Below are 22,307 nucleotides of genomic sequence, written 5' to 3' on the forward strand. Positions count from 1 at the left end.
ACAATAAAAAACGAAATGAATGTATTAAAAGTGTGTTTCCCAATGAGATAACAACGTCCGTTGAGCGAAATCTGCACTCAGTTGTTGAAACGGGGATCCGTGAAATAACCACGGGATATGAGTGTCATTAACTTGCATTGGAGCGAAATCCGTGTGAGTTTCACGGAAATTTCAGTGATTCCGTGGACCCACCACGGATTTTGAGTTAAGCGTCTGTGGCTATTTCACGGATTCCTGTGAGACCAGGTTGCAACCGAAAATAAGGGAGATTTCCCGGGTTTTTCACGCAAAATAAGGAAAATGTCAACATTCGTCCCCATTAACATTGGAAGGGTTGGAGCCACAAAGTAGCCTACTTTATTCACGCCTAACAGCCTATATCCATTTGGTCAACTTTATCCAGCCCCAAAAAGCTACATTTAACTTTGGTTTACTTGTAGTTTACCGTGTAGCCTAACTTTAAACAGTGTGCATGCTTAACATACTTGTGCTTCATTCATCCACACATCCAGCTCCTAACGTTTTGACAAGCATTTCTAATACCAATTGACCTCGTTCCTGCCCATCTCTAGCTTTGTTGTGTCCATCCTTTCTGTTTTTGTTGTTTGCAAAAAAATATATAGTAGGCCTATTTATTGGTAACCAGCAACAAGTGCAATTTGTTAATCACTGTCATTCTCTCTCCTGCCAACACAAATGTGTTACGTTCCAAGTAGCAGTGCGTAATTCTGCTTCATAAAGTTGAACAAATACATTTGGTCATATAAATAGCCAGTTTATGGTCTACAGTGTAGTTGGTAAGTTATGGTAGGCCAACTTGGAGTGAATATACGATTATTTGTCTAGCTGAGTAGCCTGGCAGGTGCGCACGTACATAGCCATAATGGGGAAGCGTGCATACAGTCGCTATAAAAAGAGGTGTGTCTGATGAGTCCCATATAGCATAACTATTCTGCATTGGTTTGGAGTCACTAGGTCACATGATGTCAAAGCTATTGACAAAAAAGACTATGAAGGTAATTCAGAAGGTACTTTTTAGACGGTCCCTAAGGTCGGCTTGGAGCAAGTAGACAGGTCATCTGTTTGTACATTGTCTGCAAACACGGGGTGAAACCGGCCGCATACATTTGTTTTTGAATATCTGTCGAATATCCGAATATCAAATATCAAACTAACTTCACCTTGGTCTCAGTGCCACGGTTCAGGTAGTTATTTAGGAAAAACTTGTTTTTTTTGCGGTTCGGGGGGCCCAGCACGGGGGGGTGGGGGGGGGGAGTGGCCCCCGGGGACGAAACGAAATTTTTCCGTAAAAGTCTGGTGGGGCTACATACCCACCAAATTTCTTGTGCCCCGGTGGTTCGGTGTCCCGGGTATCGTTGACCAAAAATTCAGGAAGTAGATGACGAAAAAAACAAAACAAAAAAAAAAAACTTTGACAATCCCTATATGCTTCGCTAGCGGCGGTCATAATAATAAAAGACATCATCTATAAACCTTTGGTCAATTGGTGGCATAGGCGTGCCTAAACTTTGCTCTCCAGTCACCTCAAGACTTTTTTCCACCCCGTTGACAGGTGTAGGCCTTGGTTCCGGTGACTTTCCTGGCATTACTGTGTGTTATCATGTGGGGTTTAGACTTTGACCCAGGCTTTTGTGAACAGGAAGCCTGAGGAAATTTATACTATTTCTCTGTGAGAACGGGTTGGATAAGGTCTTCAACATGAAAACGGGGGTTGGAGGTAACAGATTCTTAAAATGGAGCGGTAAAGACGCACTTTACAGGTAATTTATATTTACTGATAGGATAACAAAAGAACAAAAACAAAGAGTTCATTACATTATTTAAAATGAAAACTCAACATTGTCAAGTTACATTCGTTTTAATGGATAGCCTAAGTCATTGACTTACATATTGTTTGAGGCTATAAGTTGTGACTTCCATCCAAGATTTGGAACTAAATTTTTCTAAATTTAGAATTTAGATATGATTTTTGCACATACTATTTTTTCTAATTTAGAATTTCTCTTTTCTAATCTTTAATTTCTCAACATCACGAGAGGAAACCTGATAGGCAACCTACAAGCTACAACAACCTGTTATTGCATTTTGTATGCTTTATTTATTGTAGGCCTATATAAGGTCACTTCTTCAATCCAGAAAATGACTATGGCATCTTCATCTTCAAACCCAGTTTACTTTTTCTCATTTAAACAGGAAACAATAGCCTACCTAATCCAGCCGTATCATATATAAACAACTAGTTTAGATTAAAGTTGTTGTGATATGGGTTTGCAGGTGAAAACTACAGCAGCCAGCTTTTGTTCAACCATTTCACTGGGTTGTGTCATCAAAACAAGGAATGTATCGGAATAACAGCTCCCATGGGCTCCCCTTCAGGTATGGAATATCTAGCTCTATAGCCTTCGTACAGTGATGGACAGAGCAATTCAGCAGTAACTAGAGGGTAATTTCTATAGTTTCACTCTAAAACAACTGGTCAGTATCATGCTGTCAGAAAAGCAGTCCTATATTGTATGAAGACAATAGCCCTAAATTCATAAAATCATAAAAAAGAAAAATGAGCTGTGATATACTGACTGGTATGCTATCCCATTTACAAGTCCGCCACCTGTCTGCCATTACAAGCTTTTTTTGCTTTTAGCAAACCTGGTACACATTGTTTAGAGAAGCTAGTGTGTGGCAGTTTGAGAGACATACAGTATGTGCTTACTCAGAGATATAGTCTACACCAGTGTTTCCCAAACTTTTTTTCTGGGGACCCACTTTTTAAAAATGACAGACCATCGCGACCCATTTCACTTCAAATCTACCCTGCAACCACCAATATTGTTTTAGGCCACAGGTTCTCCAACTTTTCTATGCCTCCCCCAACCATACATTGCTATAGGATCTAGATAGATAGACCCTGCTTTGAACACGGTTGTGTTGCATTTTGAGCACCATCAGCGTGAAAAGTTGGAAATGACTACTACATCATTCGTCATAGTAACCTGTATTTCTAAAAAAAATGTTGTAGGCTATACGTCGCGTTGCAGACAAATGGGTCCATAACACTGTGGACGTCAATTCCGATGTAAACAGCAGATAACTCAAGTCGTTATATTGTATTGTTGTATTATATTATATTGTATAGTCGTTATATCAGAACAAGAGGTTTTTGCGCAATAGCAAAGAATACGCCTTTACTTTGGAGTTAGCGAGGTAGAAAACGAGAGGAATATTGTTTAAAATTTCCATTTAAATTGTAGCCTAATATAATGCACTGTTGTGCATTTTAAATCAGAAATAAGAATATGAGGAGGTTGCTATTAACTTTAAAGATTGCATCTACAATCGAAACTATCTACATGCAAATTGAATGGCCTTATTTCCGGGATGTCTGCTTTAGTTGACAGCACGGTCACTATATTTTAATCGGTAAAGTTGAGGAGCTGGTATCTGTTAATGTTCGCGCAAATAGCCTAGGCGGATTCATGTCGCTTGTTTGCACCTGCGAGGTAGCCTACATTGCAGGCGTCCCACAGAACGGTTTCATTTTGAGAGGTAGATTAGATATCCATGCTTTGGCACCCCCTCTGCGATGCGTTCATCCCCCAGTTTCATGCGCCAGTTTCATGAGCTTTTATGACAAAGTCGTGACTGTGGTAGTTAACAAACTACACCCTAATAGAAGATTGTTAGCTTTCCTGGTATAAAATGACAAATGGTTGATTTGGCCTATAACACAACATAAATTGTGCTGGCGACCCAAATAAAATCTCCTGCGACCCACCCGTGGGTCGGGACCCAGACTTTGGGAAACACTGGTCTACACAACAGTTGTTTTAAGTGTATGTAAACATATAGAGATGTCAAGATTTAGGCTAAAGATGTAGCCTAATCTTGACAAAATAGCATATTTGTAATTTCATAGATTGGAAATTATTGATAGATATCTTATTTTTATATTTGGACACTGAATGACTGAATTTTAAAATGCCACATCCCAACTACACTGTTACATTGGTTCTGATGATATAACAGGGTGTATAAGGTACACTCTGTAAAGTATCATTCTGTGTTTTAGGGGCTATTCACCAGAGGAACCCTCATCCCGATCATCGATTTCCAGACCAAGTGCTAAATCCATTTACAGTGAGTACATACGTCAATAGGGCAGCGCTCCCATTGATACTGCAGAACTGTCCCTGATAACTGTTACTGTGTTACCATCCCAACCCCTCTGTTTGTGTGCCTTTTTTTTCAGTGCAAAGGAAAGAATATTCAGAGTCCATTACAAAGCGACCTGACAATTTCCAGCACAGAGTTGAGGTGTGGCTTTATTGTTTTTTTATTGGACCAATACAGCTTGCAGCAAGAATACCTTTGACTATCACTGCAATTCCTTAACTTTTGCTTCTGTGCAACACACTAACATAAACATACTTACAGTTGTGTTCATAAGTTTACATACCATGTACATACATTAGTCAAAGTTGACTAATTTTAATTAAAAAATCATCTTTTAATTATTGCCTTAATTAAAAAAAGTAGGAAAAATCCAACCTGTATGGACACCAATTTTCTATGTGAATGAATAAGGTATCGTAAATAAATAAATAAATGTTCTTCCTTAAAATACAGGGGCCATAAGTATGCATACCCCTATGTTAAATTCCCATAGAGGCAGGCAGATTTATATTTTTAAAGCCAACTTTAGTCAACTTTAGCATGTGTATGTACAGGGTATGTACACTTATGAGCAAAACTATATCTATGAAATTATGACTGCAAGTTCTGATTCATCATTCTAGACACTGACTGTTTTTCCCAATAAGTATTCTCTCAATAGCTTGGTACGTCTACATCTCTACATACAGTGTACTGGTCATGGCCTAAAAATCTTGATATTTTTTAGCATCTCATCACATGCGACCTGGATGGCCGGCCAGTACGAAATGTGGAGGACGGTTTGGGAAGTCTCAAACAGCTGGACTCAAAGGGTAAAGTGTGGGCCCAGGATATGCTTCTTGAAGTCCAGCGCAACTACTTACAGCTTAGTGACATTGAAACTAAGGTAAGCTTAATATGAAAATATTCTGCCTTTCCACCAGTAAAATGGAGGTCATTTCAGCAAGCCTGATGTCTGCCATTGTCTGTAGGAAGAACTGGATTCCCTGCAGCTTGGCTCCATCACAGACACAATGGCCGTGTTGGACAGCTGCGCCTACAACTCCATCCTGACCATCACAGTGCAGGACAATCGCCGGAGGGCTCCACAGATCTTTATGTTCCAGTGCACAGAAACAGGGGTTAGCGCTTATTCTCAATATGGGATTCAGCCTGCATCTGCTTTTTTTTTGCCCATATCGTCACCATCACAGTGTACCTTTTGTCTAACAACAGGGCTAATTGAGATGGAGTGGCTGAGTTAACAGGTGTTTGTAAATTCAAATTTTCCTGCTGTGTTGTGTTGTTGCCCAGGCCCAGGAAATCAAGGATGATCTTGATAAAGCTATACAACATGGAGGCAGTTTTGGGCCCGATCCGGGCATGCAGAAAGACCTGCATAGAGACATCAGGTTAGATGGAAAATATGGAACACAGAACTTGTGTCTTTATCCCAACGACTCACTAACCATGTTCAGAATTACCTTGTTTGTGACCATTTAGCCTTTTTGTTTTTGTTTCGTGGTGTTTATATGTTTTAGAAGCAACTTGGAAAACATCATTGGCCAAAAATACCCTGGAAATTTCCGGAATGTTGGGACACCTTACATGCCACCAGAGAGAACACCCTCTCCACCAGATCAACCCCCACCACACTGGAATGACATGAATGGTTATGGTACCGACAGCCCTGTCTCCTGCTTATATGGCCATATTCAACACTTTCCCTCATAATAAATTCAGAAAAATCCCCTCAGTCAAACTGTTAACTGACACTGTTGTTCGACCAGTTATCTATGTCACCTTGAGTGAGGTAGCATCTCTGTTTCCCTCAGATGACCAAAGGATGCCACCCCCTAAGTTTGGCTTTGACTCCCAGCCCCCCTGGCAGGACCCAGGGCCGCCACCCCAGTTTGACCCCCAGCCCGTTCTCAGTGACACAGAGAGGAATGTGGTCAGTGTCTGAGCCCTGGGGACACCCACAGCTTATTATACACTTCATAAAGACCTTCACAGCATTCAAATCATTTTTTTGGAATGTCTCTACAGGAGATACTGAACCATGTGCTCAACGACAGTGAGATATTCATGGGGCATGTTGCAGCTGCCACACCACCAGAAGAGCAGGGCAAGAAGAAGAAGAAGAAGGGCAAGACAAACACGGGTGGTGAGTCGGCCATTTTCATCTCCCACTCTGGGGCACGTTTCCCAAAACCATAGTTGTTAACCTGTTAGCAACTTAGTTGGTTGGCCATGGGAAATTGCATTGCAACCAACAAAGTTGCTAACTTAGTTAGCAACTATGGTTTTGGGAAACGCACCCCTGTATGGTCTACTGCAGATTAAAAAAAAAGAGATTTATGCTGTCAGCAGTGAAGAAAAACTGAGATGTTGTTCTCTCCTTTTGCATCTTCTATAAAGGGCGAAGTAACTTACCACCGTTTGAGGAATATGCTATTTTCCTCCAGAAACTTAAATATGGCTTCAATCTTCTGGTATGTGTATATATCTAGAAAATATACTTATACTATATTACAAACAATATAAAGACATGCATGAGTTATTACATGAATGTAGTGTTGCTTGACCAGAATCTGTCCTTTTCTTTTTAAAAGGGGAAACTGAATGGTGAGATCAACAACCCCAGTGCTCCGGACTTCGTCCACGTCTTTTTCCAAATGTTGACCTTTGTAAGTATCTGTCTTGACAGGTTGCACATGCTTATGTGCTACTTCCTTGTTTTGTCTAATGAATCTCCATGTTTTACCTCTCAGACTGTTTGACCATTTTTGCTTACAATGTAGTTTTAGATTTTGTGTCCCCGATTGAAAACAACAGAGAGAATCAGGAAGTGTGTACACTGTCACACATTAACACACTGCACTAGCGCTAGTTAATAAAGGCTTTGTTTATTTATAACACCTTATTGTTCAATGGAGCACTGCTTGCCAGTTCAAACATCCAGTTCCGAGAATGCTGTCTATAAATCTTTCACCCAGTAGCTGTCGGTTTTATCTGAATAATAATTAGATACCATCTACTGAAGAGTCTGTACACCATTTGCTCTAAAACATAAACAGAACAAATAATAGTGGACTCTTTGTTATAGACTGAACGTTACTTACTCCAGCACCTGTGGATGGGATGTATGTACTCTTAATAGTCTTAACAGGCCTTCCCAAAAAAGAAGTCATACAGTACACTGCTGCAAGGGTTCTTAGAAAAACCAAGAGATCTGAACATATCACCCCCATACTTAAGTCCTTTTAGAATTGATTTTAAGTACTGTTGCTTGTGTTAGATCACTTAATAGGGTCTAAAGTATCAGGCAATTTTCCTTTTTAAAATGTTTATGTGTCCCTTATGTTCCTACTCATTCTTTCTGCTGTCTCTGGTCTCGGATGATGTAAAGCACATTCAGATGCCTTGAGAATAAAATGCGCTATACCAGAGGTGGATAAGTCCATCTTCAGAAAGCACTGAAGCTGGACTTTTCCACTTCTGCACTATACAAATAAAGCTGCCTTGCCTTAATACTCTTTTTACTCGGATTATGCCCTAGGTGGTGCCACGGTACCCTATGGACATACCACCATCAGTGCTGAGCCCATTCCTGACGGAGCCAGCACTCATTCTCCTTAGTCAGACGGTCACCAATGAGGAGGACCAGCTCTGGAGAGCACTGGGAGAGTGTTGGAACGTGCCCAGGTACTTTCATCTGTGCTAGTATTATATATTATAGTATATATAGTATTAGTAAATAGTATATAGTACAGCAGTATATATACTGTTTTGAGAGATGGCCAGGCATTTGTTTGGCAAATAGTTCAATACCAATTTCAGACTAATGGGTGATTTGTTTACTGGGTATTGAAATGAGGTTTACTATCAATGATTTTACTTTTTTTCCATTGACAATCATTAACAGGCAATTTTAAAACAAAAATATACAACAAAATAAAAATCACCTTGAGATTGGGCTTCATGTAAATATGTAATACATGTGTGATATGTAATAAATATGTAAGTAACACACAGGGACAGAACAAGCACCACAAGCTTATATTAAGTTCAATCATCAAGTAGAATATGACCATTTTAACTAAGGTGGAGAATTATAGTGAATATAGGTCGCTTTAGCTGTACGAGGGCAGTCTTATTTTCCATCGTGTAGACATATCTGACTTTAACTGTAGCAGGGTTAGGCTTCACCCAGTTAATAGTGATCATTTTTCAAGCAATCATCACCAAAATATGCAGCATATGATAATACTGGCTAGTTAATACTATAGCAGAGACACAGCACTCAAAGAATCCTTCATAGAAATGCATGGTGTTAGTTCGTAACGGCAATATGGCTTGTCTCTACACATATCCCACCCCTTCCTGTATGTCTCCCCATTCACTTGAAAAGGACAAATAGCTGCCCAATAACTGCCCAAAGTGTGTTGCAATATGGCTGCCGAGTGGAAGGGACTTGCCTTAAAGGACTTTGTCTATAGTCACCTTTATTATTTGTGGGTTTATTGGATTTTACTTATTGTAGCCACATGAGGGTGTAGTACACTGGGTGTTAGTCACAGGTGTTCATTAATTAACTGGTAAAAGGGGTGGATGGTGGGGAGATACGGTTCTTACTGTAGCTGAAGCCAACAAAATGGCAACATACTGCACTAGTATATAGCAATACAAAACCCTTTGATATTACCAGCAGCACCGGGTTTGATTTATGTCAAACTTCAACTTTGCAATAAATCCAGCCGCATTTGTTGTTTGGACATTGGATAATTGCTACACATTAAGAACACATTGCCATACAGAGGCTCATGGGATAGCCTCCACACTGGTTATTGGATAACAGGTGTTCAGGTGTTTTTTCCATTAGGAAAAATAGTGGTTCAAGGGGATGTCCATGCTTAAGATTTTCTTCAGTTCTTCCTTCATATCTTTCCAGAATACATTTTGATATACCTTTTCCAAGCAACGGGAATGTGGACCACAAGTATTAGAATAAGTAGGGACTGAAATAAGAAGAGGAGTCATTCTATCCAGTCACAGTGTAGTATAAGTGATAGTTTGATCAAGTTATGTTCATCTTGATTTTCTGTCTTTGGCTTCTCCAGCTCAGCTAGCACTGTGGATTATGTGTGGTGAATGCTAGCACTAGCCATGCAGGAGGTTGGATTTGTTTCAGGTTTTCTTTCTTCTCCCTCGAGTTCTTCTACAGTATCTACTGGAGCCTTTGCTTCTGGTGCTGCAGCCATTGTAAATTGACGTTATTTTGAGTTTTTAGTTGTATGTTGGGATATTAAATATTCAGACTGATGGAACTCAACTTTTAGATTGCGGCCTCCAGCAAGGTCAAGTCTTTACACATACATTTCTGACTTCATCCTAGAAATAACTGGCCGAACAGTGACCAGATACCTCCTTACACCCCTGTGTTCTATGATGGCTGGGAGCCCCCGGCGCCTCCCCAACCCCGCAATCAGATCCAGCGGGACTCTAGAGGCAACAGCCAGAGACAGAGCCAGAGGTTCCCTCCCAAGGATGACATGCAGCAACACCCTGATCAGGTACACATCCACACGATTTCATCAAACCCCACAAATACGTAGCATGTGAATTCTTCATACTAATGAAACCAAAATGTACTGATTAATTCTGAGTACATATGGTGTATACCTTGATGTTCATCGAGCAAGACCAAGGACTAAATCGGTGTTGTGAATATTTTAATTTACCGCATAGAACCAAATGGGATGGAATTCGCCACCCCCACGGTAAGCAACTGACAATAGCAAATATATGTTGTTATCATTTTAAGCTTAAAAAGCATACAAGCAACATATACAAACAATACAAATAAATAATACATTTATTTTTGCATTTTGTAGTTCAAATGATGCTCCCCTTTATATGCAAGTCATCTACGACTTCATGGCCAGGAACAGCCAAGAGTTGAGTGTTATGAAAGGCGATGTGGTCGAGGTGAGAGTTCTTATCCACAATCACTCTTTGACAGCAAAGCATGTTTAATCATGAGAAATCTATCAAGAAAACAGAGAAATATGTTTGGCATAGATGTTTCCACAGATGTGTAGTGACATGTGAATGTGCTTGCATTGCTCATAGGTGATAGACAAATCCAAACAGTGGTGGAAGGTACGCAACATCAGACATGAAGAGGGCCATGTACCCCAGAATGTTCTGGAACCTATGGAAGAACAAAGGGTGAGAAAAGTCTGCTGTTCTTTACCAAAGCAATAATGATGCCGCATTTCATATCTTTTGAATAAGCTTTCAGATGTATATCTTCATGTTAACTAATAATGACTTCAAAGTAATTATCATAGTGTTTTTCCATCATTAAGTTTTCTCATCTTTTCCTCAGGAGATGCGGGCTCCCCCGTCCCTAAGTATGTCGTCCAAACCTGTAGACGTCAGGGGATGGTTGGAATACAAAGGCTTCTCTAAACTGTAAGATGTTTCATTTTGCCCACTGTGCTTGAAAAATGTGCTATATAATTAACACTTATTTACTTAGCTACAGGGATGGATTACTGCACGGGCCTACCGGGCCCAGGCCCAGGGGCCCAAGGGGTCAGGGGGCCCTGAAGCCCAAGCCTTTGCATGGAATCATTGCCTCAATATCAACAAATCAGGATGTAGGCTATGAATCTGATTGAATTTAGTATTGGCCATCCCCAAAATGCACCAGAATACAGGAAATCACATCAAACAAATTAAAAATGTTCTGGGGGAGGACCCCCAACCCCCCCCCCCCCCCCTTCCACATATACAACAATTAGTGGGGGGGCCTTAATACATCTGGGCCCAGGGGCCCGAAAGTTCATAATCCGCCCATGCTTAGCTATGACATTTGCTATACATTTGAATTATATCTATGGAAGGCAAAAGTATTCAGTGACATGCTCTGCATTTGTGTGAACAGAACCGTGAGGACACTGGGCGTGCTGAGTGGAGAGCTGCTCCTGAAGATGACGCGAGATGAGATTAGGATGGTATGCCCAGAGGAAGGAGGCAGAGTATTCTTCCAGCTGCAGGCTGTCAAGTCCTCTCTCGCGGTGAGAATTAATTTGGCACACAAATGCTTCCCACAACAACAGCATTAATAGCTGACAGGGTGGTACTCATGCAGGGACACACATGACCTCTTGACTCCATGCATGACTTGTTGAAACTATAGTACATTATGCATGGATTGAAATCCATAGTTTACAACAGGGTTTCCTATAAGAATGACATTCACCATTGCAGTTTTCTTTGGGGTTCTTACCTCAAGTCATTTGAGGCGCAAATTTTGGTTTATCTTCTAATCCAGTGGTCCCCAAACTTTTTCTTCCGAGGGCCAGCTCACTATGCCTGGCTCCAAGAGAGGGCCAGAGACTATATAGAGTAGTTCTATATCAGTAACCATAAATAGCTTAGTGCTGTGAACAACAGCAGTCTACCTTAGTTGAATATTTTATTACATTTAATCATAGGCTATTGCAATTTAATACCATTGTTAGCTGTGTTTATATTGTCATCATGCCATATCAGTGTAAAATTAAATAATACTAATAAAAAAACGTTTTCATTCCCAAAAGTATTAGCAGGGAGTCCCAAAAGTATATTTTATTAAAAAATGTGTGAACTCTGAATTCTGTGTCTTTGCATACACAGCTCAAGTTGTGAATATCCTACAAATAATTTAAAGTTCTCAAACTATGAGAATTTTATGAAGTGCTGAAGTGGTCTGAAATGACCACCAATCTAACTTTCAGTCACCTGATGAGAACTTTGTGAACTCTTTGTATGAACTTTTGAACGAGTGGATAAAAAATAGAAATAATTATCCCAGAAAGTCCCAGAAATATGACTTGAATAGAAGTTAGTTAGTTATTAACAATTAATTGATACATTTTTTAAATACTTTGAACACTGATGCAGTCAGCATAGGTCTCTTACATTGTTTGCAGGTAGGCTTACATTTCCTTCCGTTTTCGATGGCAAACGCAAAACAGCGCCAAAACAACCACCGGTGGACAAATCGAGTATTACATGTGTACTGTTAAGACTCGCCATAGAGAATGAATGGGGGAAATTGCGGAGGTTTTAGTTTGACGATGTTGTACTCCCGTGCGGGCGAATGATATATACTACGGACATGTTTTGGAGGGGGCACCCAAAATGAGGTGGCGGGCCGTAGTTTGGGGACCACTGTTCTAATCTTTGTTTATCTTTGTTTTCTACAGTTGGCTGATGAGAATGACTACAACAACTACAATGGATACTAGCTAATCAGAACGATAATGCATTAATCATGATGCTGGCTGATCCAGCCTTGGGGACACCACAGAGGAGCAACATATACCATACCATAATAATCACTGTTATTCAGTTGTAATATATCAAAATCATAGTCATGTCTCCAAGCAGCTGAAACCAAGTACCTTTGTGAGTGACTTTTATTTGTTAGGGGTGTCCATGTAGAATAATAATGACAGGAAGCATCTGCTGAAAAGACATTGGCTTTTATCAAGTCAACTGATTGCTCTTGCAGTTATTGTTTCACAATACAATTTTCAGTTTGTATATTTAGTAAAAAAGATCAAATATAAACATGACAAAATGAAGTGCTCATTCATTGGCCAGGACAACAAATAACAAAATATTACTTGTCTTCTGAAGACCTAATAAATCATAGGAACTGTATGGAAATGTTCTTTGTGCCACCATGAGCTTCCACTACAGTGATGGGACATGTTTGTTTTTCAAAGTAGTTTCACTCTTTCTTGTTGCCCCACTTCGCCATTTTATTGTTCACTGGGTTCTTCATTAACCTGCTTGATTTGATGTAGGCTGCTATCTTTTCAAGCCCCTGTTGTGAGTAACAAGAACAAAGTCATGTTATAGACAATAAACAAAAAACATCTGTACACAAAATTAGCTGGTAACAGAAACAAGACATCACAATGCAGCAGTCACCTCAAAATGGTCCAGAAACACCTTAAGGTTCTTGAACTCATCCAGGCATTTGGGCTCAAACATACGGTGTTGATCCAAAAGCTCATACATGAGAAAGTCCACAAAGGTAATCTGAGTGAATGGCAAAGATGACATGTTGTGCGTGAGTAGAGGGATTCCAATACAATGATAATGTACTGCACATGGATATTGTAGACAAATCTATTTTCATTGCACTATGGTTAAAAGACATCACATTTTCATCTCATTTTCACTTAATCATTTACATTTTTCACAAGTTCCATCAACTGTTTATCCAATAATTGTTTAATTTCATGACAGCTAATCAAACATATGTTCATATGCAAAGAATGTAAATAGAGGACTGCAATATCCTTCAACCTGCTTGTACATGGGTATCTTCTTTTCCCTCATCTATCTTGTACAAGGGCATGCATTTATTTAATTGTTGTGTTACTGGCAAATCCTAATTCAATGTGGAAGCCAGTGATGTATTGTCTTTAAAATGTTCCTTTCTAATTAAACAATTTACCATAATGTTGAATCTCTCCTGAGAAGTTGATGCTTTTAAAATATCCATTGACAAGTTTATGAGCTAAATGGCATTTAGATGAGCCATTTCATAGCTCAATCACATTGCCCCAAATTTATATTTTATTAATGCATTTGTATGGCCATCAGCTGATTTAGCCACAAGACATGGAAGACTAACAAATGCTATGTTTTACTTGTGGTCTCTGCTGAGCTGAGACAGTTAATATCAGTCCACACATGTAATCGGTTTCCACACATCTCTATGTCAACTCACATAGTCTGTATTATAGCAGAGCATGACAAAGCCATTACGGAAGTCCATTGCCTGATTTTCAAGGATGTCCACCCGAACCTTCTCATCCTCCGTCTCCCCACCTATTATAGAATAATGTAGGTGTAGAATTATCATTTCAAACACAAGGGCCACAAGTAACATGTTTACTTCATCTTCCATGGAAAAACAAACAATTGTGAGTGATAAGATTGCCAGTGAGTACTTATAAAGGTTATGCTTTCGAGCAATGTATCTCATGATGGCATTGCTTTGGACTATTTTCCTGTCTCCGTCCACAAGATAAGGCAACTTGCACAGAAAATGGATGTTAATGAACTTGGCAGGTTATACCTCTTTCAAGCATGCACAAAACATGCACCAGTAAGGTAGGCTACTTACATTGGGGAAATCCATCCCAAGTTTGAACTTGTTGTCAAGCCAACAACTTTTGTCATAATTGGGAGCTGTGAGAAGAAAAACAACAGAATACTCAGGTATCAATCTCTTGCACCAGTCACCTCTTGCCCCTGCCCCTGGTGAACTACAGGCATGAGCAGGCTTTCTCTTTGCTTTGACCTTTGCTCATAGTGAGCAGGCGTTAATTACAGAGGTTCAAGGCTTAAAGTACACTTTATGGACAGAGTAGATGCACACTCTGATCTCTTAATATATTTATTCAACCTTTATCAAGGTCAACAGTCAACCAGTAGTCGCATACAATCATAAAATCATTGGCATTGTGTGGAACTACAAGTCAACTGTCAAAGATCATTCCTACCTTCGCCGCAAACATAGAATTTATCCTCATATTTCGTCCCTGTGTACTCCAACAGCAGGCGGATTGGCTGAGCGAGCTGTTAAGACACACCCAACGTTTAACACAGTCAGAGGAAAATGGGCATTTCTGTACAGCATGGTTGCTTGTGTACTGGTCGAATATTAAGTAGGCTGGCAGAAATCAAGCCTAGGTCATACACCCAAGGACAATTTATCCATGCACACCATACACTGACAGGTTTAATTGAGGAAAATGACAGTGTTAGGCCTATGTAAAGCCACAGTTTAATAAAAGTTGGATCCTCTGTTGCAAACTGAAACACAGTGCATTACCAGGGTGCCGCGCATTATGTTTTTGGCTGTTTTCATATCAACAGAGTGGTTCAAAGCCATGTGCATTGGAAGCATAAAGGCTCTTTATGTATTTTCAAAGTATACTTTTCACAATGTATTGTTAAATTTCATATAAAAACACAGCACAGCATGGTTACCACAAATGAAACTTAAACTCCACTGTTTGATTTGGTTGTCTCTTGGATTAATGGACAGTTGCCAAATGTATTTGACACTTATAGTCAGTTTTTACCCCTCTGATATCCCAGTATGCCAGAATCATTGCCATCTTGTTACAGTTATATTTTGTTGCAATTTCAGCAAGTAACTGGCTATTCCAGCACACACACCCTATCTTGCATGAGCAAGGTTTTATTTGACAGGGAGTAGGAGTAACCTTCTCAACAGCTTGACAGCGACAGCCAATCGGCAGTCTTGTGGGTGGGGTTATTTATAAATTGTAGGCCTGGGCCATATGCATTCAAAATGCATTTGGTTTGAGTGTGTATGAAATGGGAGTAGCCTACTCTAGCTTACTTAGGCCTACACTTTCCTGAAATTAAGTTTGGTACCATTCTACTCAAATAAAATGACAATGACATAAATGACTACAGAGCCTGTTCTTAAGGACATGTGCAAAACATTTTTCACCAGAAACTTTTGTGTTTGACCAGGGAATTTTAAGTGCTCACCAGAAATGTTTGCTTATACACCAGAAACTTTGTCCCCTTATAGGGGCTCAGTAGCTTTTACTGCAGTAAATGGATGCCTACATAAGACCTGTTTGTTCTTCAAAATTGACCCACAGTTTCACTCTTTCTTGTAGGCCCACTTTGCAATTTTAGCTCTAGAAATGAGAACATTTAACCAACTTGACAAGAATTAGACCTGAAATCATGATGTAAATTGTTCTTAGTTCTTAAACTTCAACTTCATCTCTTAATTTCTCCCCTTTCCTTTCACCCGTTATCCACCTCCAACTCGCTCCGTCCTGACTCCTCTTATACTTTTCTTTACTATTTTGTCTTGCCTCATCTCTTCCTTGCCGGCACATCCAGTGCGGCCATGCAAAACCGGTCTGGGAGAAGGCCAAGGTACCCTAGCGAGACCGTGACATAAACGTATCTTCTTTTCCCTCATCTATCTATTTCCAATATTTTGTTGTTAGTATTTAGGTAATGTCGAATAGTTTTGCCTCTCCTTTATATTATACAATCTATATTAATCCCATATAAACTACTATTACATGGTTGTTATGAGTTAGTTGGGCAGCAACTCTACTGGGCAGTCCAATTTAATGATAATAATAACAATCTGCTGCCCAATATACAACAGGACCTAAAAACTTAACTTTTTTACCTGGGCACATGCCCCAGTAAAAAGGGTCTAGTGATGCCCCTGGAGTATGATATATACAATAAGAAAATGGAGAAAACTGAGGGGTTTATATGGGGAACATTTTCATTTCCAGATGATCAAATCAAATCTAGTGAGATGATATAAGTCCACCTCGCAGCAATAAAACAACTTTATTCACTCGTCACCACAGAGGTTTGTGTGCGTGTGTTTGTGTGGGAAAGTTAAAGCTAATCTCTTAGCCTGAGAAAATGTGGAAAGAGAATTAATTTGGCATACAAATGCTTCCCACCACCACAGCATTAATAGTTAACAGGGTGGTAACCGTGCAGGGACACGCACAACCTCTTGACTCTATGCATGAAACTACTGTATATAGTACATGGATTGAAATCCATAGTTTATCCATTGCAGGTTTCTTTGGTGTTCTTCCCTCAAGTCATTGAAAGATGAGAATGGCTATAACACCTACAGTGGATACTAGCTAGTCAGAACTATAATTAATTAATCATGATGCTGGCAGATCCAGCATTGGGAACACCACAGAAGAGCAACAGATACCATACCATAATAATCACTGTTATTCACTTGTGATATATCAAAATAATTTAAGTGATGTCTCCAAGTAGCTGACCTCAAATAGCTTTGCAAGTAACTATTTGTTAGGTATGGGTGTCCATATGAAAGGAAGCATCTGCTGAAAAGACGTCCACTTTTATTAAGTCAAAGGATTGCTCTTGCAGTTATTGTTTCACAATACAAATTTCAGAATATAAACATGACAAAATTAAGTGCTCATTCTTATTCTTTGAAGCAGAACATAAATTGGCCTTAGACCTGGACCTGGCCTGGACAACAAATTACAAAACACTACTCGTCTTCTGAAGACCCCATAAAACACTGGAACTTAAAACAGCACTGTATGGACAAAACATGTCCGTAGAAAATAAAAATAAAATTCTATGCTACATGAATACTATGGAAATGTTTTTTGTACCACCTATGAGCTTCCACTACAGGGATGTCTTCACAAGACATGTTTGTTTTTCAAAGTAGTTTCACTCTTTGTTGCTGCCCCACTTCGCCATTTTATTGTTCACTGGAGTCTTGATGAACCTGCTTGATTTCATGTAGGCTGCTATCTTTTCAAGCCCCTGTGAGTAACCAAGAAAAAAAATGTTTAGACAACAAACAAAAAATATCTGTACACAAAATTAGCTGGTAACAGAAACAAGACATCAAAATGCAGCAGTCACCTCAAAATGGTCCAGAAACTCCTTAAGGTTCTTGAACTCATCCAGGCTTTTGGGCTCAAACATACGGTGTTGATCCAAAAGCTCATACATGAGAAAGTCCACAAAGGTAATCTGAGTGAATGGCAAAGATGACATGTTGTGCATGAGTAGAGGAATCACAATACTACACATGCATAATGTACTGCACAGATGGTAGACAAATCTATTTTCATTATGGTTAAAAGACATCAATTGGGAAGTGCTGATAGTCTTCAATTTCATGACATGCCAATCAAACATACAGTATGTTCATATGCAGAGAATGTAAACAGATAAGGACTGCAATAGCCCTCCACCTGATTGTATATGTATACTTGACAAGTACATGCTTTTATTTAATTCTTGTGTAATTGGCAAATCCTAATTCAATGTAGAAGCCAGAGATGTATTGTCTTACAAATATTCCTTTTCTAATCAAATTATTTACCATAACATTAAATATGTCCTGCAAAGTTGATGCTTATCCACTGACAAGTTTATGAGCTAATTGGCATTTAGATGGGCACAATACACTGGAGACTGACAAAAGCTATTACAGTTTCTTTTTCAACTGTTTACACACCAAATCTTTGCTTGTTACATAATTTTTGAAACCCGTCACTCAAACACCGTAACCCCACACCAAATCTGTAAAACCATACACTAATTATCAGCCTTTGAGTTTTCAATTTCATGAAACACTTTTTGCAAAACACCACACACAACTCTCTATCTAACACACAAAAATCTAACAGGAACTTACTCGATTTCGTTTTTCAACTACAACCAATCAAAAGACCACACTTATTCGCCACTTATTCACATTCACTCCTCAATGTACAAACACTGATTATTATACCATCCAATTATTGCCATAGTATAGACTCTTTCAATCTGTTCCTAGAAGTTATTCAATCTGTTCCTTAAAGTTATATAATAAGTTGACTTTACGTAAAACTTGTCAAATTGTCATTTTTATTTTTGTTTGTCCCCAAATTAGCTCAATGTTGTTTTCTGTACCTCCGGAAATGCCTTAGGGACGCACATGTTTATTTCTGCTGTTGAAAGGGTCTATTGGCCTATGAATACATACACACCCAACTACACCCCCCCCCCCCCCCCCCCACACACACACAACAGAAAAAAAGTCATTTAATATGTAGAAGTCAGTAATTTCTTTCTTTGAAAATATAATTTCAGTAATTTCTGTCTTCGGCAAAATCAGCTTTTTCAAAACTCGATATAAATCTGGTGGTCATTGTATTTTGCTTTTCACACCAACAAATTATTTGGGGGGGGGAAAAAAAAAAAAAAAAAAAAAAAATATCACCATTTTTGGTTTCAATATTGCTTTCGTGTTTATTTTGTGTATTTCAACTCTGTCGATGACTTGCACTCTTGGAAATACACATATAACAAAGCTTAGCTTCCCAACTCGGGCTCAAACAGAACGTGCACGGGTCAATCTGGATTTTTATAAGCCCATGAAAGACAGAAAAGCTTTAGGTTGAGCAAATGGTGTGTACATGATGTATCCAAAATGTCATATTATGACAAAACGTTTATAATGTGAGGTGAATGCTTGCTTTAGAGATGTGTTTATGACATTTTGAATGCTGTGTCATTTTGCTGGAGACTTGAGTCATTTTGTATTTTGTGTGAGCAATAGTGGGGTTTGTGTGTAGTTTTCAAAAATAGACAGAGTTTTGAAAATGTGTGTAAACAGTTGTACAAAACTGTAAAGACCTGTCAAAGAACTGCCATCTACTTATTCATTTTAACATTATTAAAACTTTACACAAAGCTGCTTTTGTATAGATTACCTTATCTCCAGCAAACCATTTCCTGTCTCCCAAAAAATCAGAGAATAGCTTCAGGGTGTCAGGGAGTTTTTTCAAGTATCCAGGCTTCATTTTATCCTGCATAAAAGAGTTTACAGAGAAAAGGTCAAACATCATCAGGAAATGGACATAATTCCTAGGAATAATTATTGCACTTCAGCAGTAGTAGGCTACTGATCAACAATGAAAACACAAAAAAGCATTTGTGGTCTCAACAAGCCGAGACAGTTAATATTAGCCCACACATGTAATCGGTTTCCACACATGTCGACTCACATATTCTGTATAGCAGAGCATGACAAAGCCATTACGGAAGTCCATTGCCTGATTTTCAAGGATGTCCACCCGAACCTTCTCATCCTCCGTCTCCCCACCTATTATAGAATAATGTAGGTGTAGAATTATCATTTCAAACACAAGGGCCACAAGTAACATGTTTACTTCATCTTCCATGGAAAAACAAACAATTGTGAGTGATAAGATTGCCAGTGAGTACTTACAAAGGTTATGCTTTCGAGCAATGTATCTCATGATGGCATTGCTTTGGACTATTTTCCTGTCTCCGTCCACAAGATAAGGCAACTTGCACAGAAAATGGATGTTAATAAACTTGGCAGGTTATAACTCTTCCAAGCATGCACAAAACATGCACCAGTAAGGTAGGCTACTTACATTGGGGAAATCCATCCCAAGTTTGGATTTCTCGTCAAACCAACAACTTTTGTCATAATTGGGAGCTGTGTGAGAAGACAAACAGAATACTCAGGCATCAATCTCTTGCACCAGTCACCTCTTGCTAGCCTGGAAAATCCAGACCCTGGTAATCTAGAAAGATTAAGGGTCTGGCCACGAATAACGAAAATGGCCCAACTCGAGGGGCGGCACCAAGCATGCATTTGAAAAGCTCACTGCGCAATTGGATAACACTACGACCAATGTTTACTGACTGATTCCGGACTTTGACGCAATTGGATAACACTACAACCAATGGTTACTGACTGATTCGTTGGAGCGCTGTCGTCATCTGTTTAGCTCGGCTCTGGCCCGCCTATATCAGATACACCGTAATGTGCATCATTACTCATTGCCAGAGTGTATCATTACTCTAGCCTGATGAGCCAGACCCACATCAAGATGTAGGATCTGGGAACACACCATTCGCAGTGCTTAATCGGAGGGGCGGGATAAACGTTTGTGTTTCAAATTCCCTCTGCACGCAATAGGATAGCGCTACAACTCATGAGTCCCATGCATTTTCCCACCAGCGGAGCTAGTTGGCTAGTTGATCAAACTTTTGACAACTTAAAAAAAAGCTTGTGTCGAGCTGTTCGCCAGCAGCAGCATCCATCTTCTTTGTTTTCAAGTAGCAGGGAATTCACACGGAACCGTGGCAACTCTGCCATCATTATGTTAAGCCCGCCCACCGACTCTATACACGATGTGATTGGCCTCATTGAAGTTTATTTTTTCCAGCTTGCAAGCCAACAGAGAATTGCTAGACTACCCAGGCTGTAAATTAAATTTGCTGCCGCTAGGGTGCGTCTAGATTTCTAGGCCATCATTACTCATTGCCAGAGTGTCTGGCAGAGACAATTCAAATTGTGCTCTCCAGAGAACTCTGGATTTCCAGGGTAACCTCTTGCCCCTGCCCCTGGTGAATGAGCAGTCTGTCTCTTTGCTTTGACTTTTACTAGTTCAAGGTTCAAGTAGGCCTACACTTTATGGACACGGCGTGGGCCTATACTATAATAAAACAATGATATATCCAGGTTTCACTGACGGAACTGAGTTGACAGCAAGTCAACTGTCAAAGATCATTCCTACCTTCCCCGCAAGCGTAGAGTTTATCCTCATATTTCGTCTCCGTGTACTCCAACAGCAGGCGGATTGGCTGAGCGAGCTGTAATAAGACATACCGAACTTATAACACAGTCAGGGGATATGGGCGTTTCTGTAGCCTACCGCATGGTCGCTCGTGGAAAATCAAGCAGGCTGGTTGATTTGAAAACAGAAATCAAGCCTATAACCCAAGCACAATTTCTCCATGCACACCATAGGGTGTCAAGAAGATGCCAGAAATATACGAGTAGGCCTAAGCCACAGTTTCAAACATTCTTTGTCGGATCCTTTGTTGCAAACTGAAACGCGGTGCATTAGCCTACCGGGGTGCCGCCGCGCGTTATGCAATATTTTGGCTTTGTTCATAACACCATGGTGGTTCATGAATGTGCAGTGAAAGCCAGCAAAGTCTAAACATAGGCTACTCTTTATGTCTTTTCAAAGTAACCTTTCACAATGTAGGCTACGATTCAGTTTCACATAAAAACATACAAGATGGCCACAACAAATGAAACTAGAACTCCACTGTTTGATTTCGCCTAGTTGTCTCTTGGATTATAAATACAATTGGCTAAAAGTACCGTTTTGAACATTTTACTAGGCCTATTATAATCATTTCTTACCCCTCTGATATCCCAGTATGCCAGAATCATTGCCATCTTGTTACAGTTGTTATATATTTTTTAAATTTTAGCGTAGCTTAACCGGCTATTTAAGCACACAGACGCACTGAAGTTGCACGACCAAGGTGTTAATTCATAGGGAGTAGGAGTAGCCTAACCACCTCGACAGCATGACAGCCAATCGGCTGTCTTGTGGGTGTGGTGCTTTTTACAAAATTATCCTTCTCTATGCATTTGGTCTGAGTATGTATACAATGGGAGTAGCTTACTCATAGGCCTACACTTTTCTGAA

General features: G+C 39.7%; 3 protein-coding genes across 4 annotated transcripts; 1 reads left to right on the forward strand and 2 right to left on the reverse strand.

Moving 5' to 3' along the window:
* The first annotated feature begins 1,632 nt into the window (after window positions 1-1,632).
* eps8l3b (EPS8-like 3b) lies at window positions 1,633-13,708 on the forward strand. Of its 2 annotated transcripts, none has more exons than XM_042099222.1 (20): window positions 1,633-1,781; window positions 2,296-2,397; window positions 4,088-4,155; window positions 4,268-4,332; window positions 4,919-5,077; window positions 5,163-5,312; window positions 5,485-5,582; window positions 5,712-5,848; window positions 6,006-6,124; window positions 6,220-6,337; window positions 6,592-6,665; window positions 6,786-6,860; window positions 7,733-7,878; window positions 9,569-9,746; window positions 9,922-9,953; window positions 10,068-10,161; window positions 10,306-10,404; window positions 10,565-10,650; window positions 11,126-11,258; window positions 12,432-13,708. In XM_042099222.1, the coding sequence occupies exons 2-20, from the start codon at window positions 2,360-2,362 to the stop codon at window positions 12,471-12,473; spliced, it is 1,911 nt and encodes a 636-aa protein (XP_041955156.1). In that variant the 5' UTR covers window positions 1,633-1,781; window positions 2,296-2,359; the 3' UTR covers window positions 12,474-13,708. The 2 variants fall into 2 exon arrangements, with proteins under 2 accessions (XP_041955156.1, XP_041955157.1); XM_042099223.1 differs by having other exon boundaries at window positions 10,568-10,650.
* LOC121713354 (glutathione S-transferase Mu 3-like) lies at window positions 12,962-15,417 on the reverse strand. Its single transcript, XM_042097892.1, has 7 exons — window positions 15,336-15,417; window positions 14,751-14,826; window positions 14,372-14,436; window positions 14,200-14,281; window positions 13,973-14,073; window positions 13,165-13,275; window positions 12,962-13,057 (listed from the first exon to the last, which is right to left on the reverse strand). Exons 1-7 carry the CDS (start codon window positions 15,369-15,371, stop codon window positions 12,962-12,964), a joined length of 567 nt encoding a protein of 188 aa, XP_041953826.1. The 5' UTR covers window positions 15,372-15,417.
* A 1,719-nt stretch (window positions 15,418-17,136) lies between these two features.
* On the reverse strand, window positions 17,137-22,169 carry LOC121714111 (glutathione S-transferase Mu 1-like). Its single transcript, XM_042099294.1, has 8 exons — window positions 22,016-22,169; window positions 21,378-21,453; window positions 20,226-20,290; window positions 20,054-20,135; window positions 19,830-19,927; window positions 19,536-19,631; window positions 17,695-17,805; window positions 17,137-17,592 (listed from the first exon to the last, which is right to left on the reverse strand). The coding sequence occupies exons 1-8, from the start codon at window positions 22,049-22,051 to the stop codon at window positions 17,497-17,499; spliced, it is 660 nt and encodes a 219-aa protein (XP_041955228.1). The 5' UTR covers window positions 22,052-22,169; the 3' UTR covers window positions 17,137-17,496.
* Window positions 22,170-22,307: the final 138 nt, after the last annotated feature.

This window comes from Alosa sapidissima, chromosome 7 (assembly GCF_018492685.1).
Source record: "Alosa sapidissima isolate fAloSap1 chromosome 7, fAloSap1.pri, whole genome shotgun sequence".
NCBI lineage: Eukaryota > Metazoa > Chordata > Actinopteri > Clupeiformes > Clupeidae > Alosa > Alosa sapidissima.